Below are 3,132 nucleotides of genomic sequence, written 5' to 3'. Positions count from 1 at the left end.
GAAGAGGTTTGCAGACAATTTGGAAACCGTTGTAACGTACGGACACGTAATTAGTAACAATACAATTATAAACATCTTTGGCACCTCATTTAGTTAGTAGAGCTAGTTGTAGGTTAGGTAAAAGTCCCACTTGTTTCACGTGTTGCAATAACTTTGGAATACTAAGAGAAAAACTACAGTTAACACCATGCACTTGCGGTTTATATTTTGAGTGCATAGAAGTCACCGACACTTATTGAGTTTTCAATCAATTGTTGAGGAGTTTGTTGCCGTCCCCATTGGGTATCCATGTTTCACAACATATAGATCCATTATACTCCCTCTGGTTGCAAATGTAAGTCGTTTTAGCCTCTTCAACTATTCTCTAAATATAAGTCATTCTCGAACTTTCATGCACTTTTTTCTCTCTTTTTCCCGTCTTGCCCTTGTTTAATAAATGCTACTACTCTCACAAATGAATGAGTTATCTTTTTCAATACAGAATAAATGAAGGGTAACAAGGTCATTTGATCTACTTTCTTAATCCTTATGTATAAGTCTAAAACAATCTATATTTGCAATCGGAGGGAGTATTACTAATTGAAGGCTCTTTTTAAAGTTTATATGTTAATCCTCATTTGAGATATGCTAGAAAAAATGAGGAATGCTAGACATTTTTTTAAAGAACAGTAAGAGTATTGCTAATTTTTTTCATAGAAGAAGAGAATTGGTTCAGTTTATAAGAGAAATCGGACTCGAAAACCTTATAACTGCGCAATATTAAAAGAAACCGACAGACAACCTCGAGACAACAAAACAGACGCCCACACCAGAAGACACCACCAGACAAATAGACAAGTCTAACTCAACTCAACTCACGCGTTAACCAATCAAATTACTGTCTCCCTCACAACTCAGTCGGCGGAGTCTAGCTACCACACCACCATAATCAGCCGGCAGAGTCTTGCTGCCACAACACAACTCGATCGTTGGAGCCATGCTCCCACACCGCACATCTCTGACACACAAGTCGGCAACATGTCAACATGTCGTTTTAGAGGAGCGCGTATTAGAATAAACCGCTGTCGAGAAGTGCCTAACGCGAGAATCTATCTATTCTATAATCAGATGTAAAGAGGATAATTAGCCATATTAACGTGGAACATGAACCTTACGCGAGGCTGCTCTAATTAACCGGCAGTAAAGATAGTACACTTCGAGCAATGCTCATGCTACACACCAAGCAAGGCAAGGTCTTCTACAGCTTTTTCTTCACATGTACATGTGTGTGAGATTTTTCATGCAGTCCGTTTGCTTCACGTGTACGAGATTTTGGGAAAGAAAAGAAAGGACAAGTCCCTAACAAACAAAATACTATGTGGAGTCCGGTTCCCACAAAGGGATGCGATGCAATCAGCAGCTAAAAGGACTCCTGCATGCAGCCGTAACCAGTATAAATACAGAGACGACGGCCTTCTCCCACCAAAAGAAATCTGCTTTGTTCTTCTCCTATTTTGTAGATTATAATTATACACGAAAGATCTATGACACATAGTGATGTAACCTCGCCATGATGAAATGAGTTGTTGCAGGACTAGCGATATAATGTGTCAAAAGGAATTGGAGAAGTGCGGTAGCTAGAGATTAATCTAAGCTGAGAGAAAGAAGCAAATGAAGCAATGTCCAATAGCCTTTTCAATACTCTGCCAACTCATGCTATTTATCTACTTAAAACACAATTACCTACATAATTGTTGCCGGGGAGGTAAGCTCGTAATATTCAAGAAAATCTGAATTTCAGTTTGCGAACTATAAAGGTGTAATTCTTAAAAAAAAATACTTTCTACTTTTTTAAAACTTGAACATGCGTCAATTTTTTGCAAACTTCTTTAATATTTTCCAAAATTACTAGTCTGTGCAGGTCCACTGGTTGATGGGCTAGTTCAAAGAATAGAGACCAGGAGACGTTGCACGAGTAAACATCAAACTGCAAGATCAATTTATTGATTGTCGTGACCGTACAGGTTACACGTACCGATGTACGCACATTGGCACACCACAGGAGCCGAGAAGCGCATTCATACTGATTGTACAGAAAGTAGGGAGGACATGCGATTAGCGATGCATCTTTATTGATCTAGCACAGAGAGACAAAACCAGAGATGATGGATCAGTTGGTCGTCGTCGGCTTATCGCCGATAGGTATCTTATTGGGCTCGTGCTTGGGTTTGCTTACGGTCACCAGCAGCGACCCAAACGCGAGGTCGGCCTCCACCTTCTTACCGTCGTAGCCGTGGGGCATAAGCAGCCGGACGTCCAGCAGACTCGCCGGGTTGTCTTCGTTGCTGCTGCCCTTGTACCTGATCAGGAGCACCTCGCCCTCCGTTGCGACCTCCAGCTTATCCTTTCCCGTATTATCCCCGACGTACAACCACAGATTGATGTGATCCGCGTCTTCCGTGATCCTCCATTTCTTGTCCGATGTGGGAGGGAACTTGGGGTGCACCAGGGCTTCAGAAATTTCAAAATCAAGTTACTAGATTTGTTTATGGCTCTCTTTCTTCTTCATGAGTCGTTATGCTTAACAAGTTGATAGATTGCAATCATTATATATTGATTCCAAAATGATATATCAAGTTCGTTTCAGAAATCCGAGTAATGCAGTACACTAGCAACAGCTAGAGCTTACCTAAGGGTTGGATGTCGTACGTGTGCTTATTCTGGGTACAGAATACGGCCGAGAGAGGCGCCCGGGAATGCTTGCTTGGGACCCAAGGGAGAGCCACAGCCGCCGCCTGTTTGCCGGGTTGCATGAGCGCGCGAGAGAAGTTTCCCGGCGGCGGCGCCCGGCTCAGGAGGGAGTAGGAACTCACCGTCGACATCGCTGCTAGCTACAAGGACAGTGTGTATTGCACTTGGTTATGTATCTTGCTGCTGCTGTTTGCTGCGATCATCATACATGCAGGTGATGTGCCTTATATAGAGGCCGCGTGGGAGGCAACTGCTGGTTAGCTTTGCTTCGCCTGCCAGTTCGGAATATTTAGAGAACTGAACAAGCAGCTTTTATAAAAGCAATGCCAGCAAAACGATGCTAAACTTGCTGTCCACCCCTGCATCCTGTTCCTGATGCACAACGTACGGACATCAGAGACT

The 3,132-nt window shown here is 42.9% G+C and overlaps 1 protein-coding gene across 1 annotated transcript; it reads right to left on the bottom strand.

The window, feature by feature from the left end:
* Positions 1-1,957: 1,957 nt before the first annotated feature.
* LOC133903609 (uncharacterized) lies at positions 1,958-2,921 on the bottom strand. Its single transcript, XM_062345031.1, has 2 exons — positions 2,669-2,921; positions 1,958-2,490 (listed from the first exon to the last, which is right to left on the bottom strand). Exons 1-2 carry the CDS (start codon positions 2,859-2,861, stop codon positions 2,150-2,152), a joined length of 534 nt encoding a protein of 177 aa, XP_062201015.1. The 5' UTR covers positions 2,862-2,921; the 3' UTR covers positions 1,958-2,149.
* Positions 2,922-3,132: the final 211 nt, after the last annotated feature.

Source organism: Phragmites australis, chromosome 21 (genome assembly GCF_958298935.1).
Source record: "Phragmites australis chromosome 21, lpPhrAust1.1, whole genome shotgun sequence".
Taxonomy (NCBI): Eukaryota; Viridiplantae; Streptophyta; class Magnoliopsida; order Poales; family Poaceae; genus Phragmites; species Phragmites australis.
This window is presented reverse-complemented; position numbering and strand designations above follow the sequence as displayed.

Bases quoted from the DNA above. Each gene is read 5' to 3' on its own strand.
- LOC133903609 (XM_062345031.1), bottom strand. From the start codon at position 2,861: ATGTCGACGGTGAGTTCCTACTCCCTCCTGAGCCGGGCGCCGCCGCCG. The intron at 2,491-2,668 runs GTAAGCTCTAGC...AAATTTCTGAAG, and splicing joins GTACGACATCCAACCCTTAG to CCCTGGTGCACCCCAAGTTC.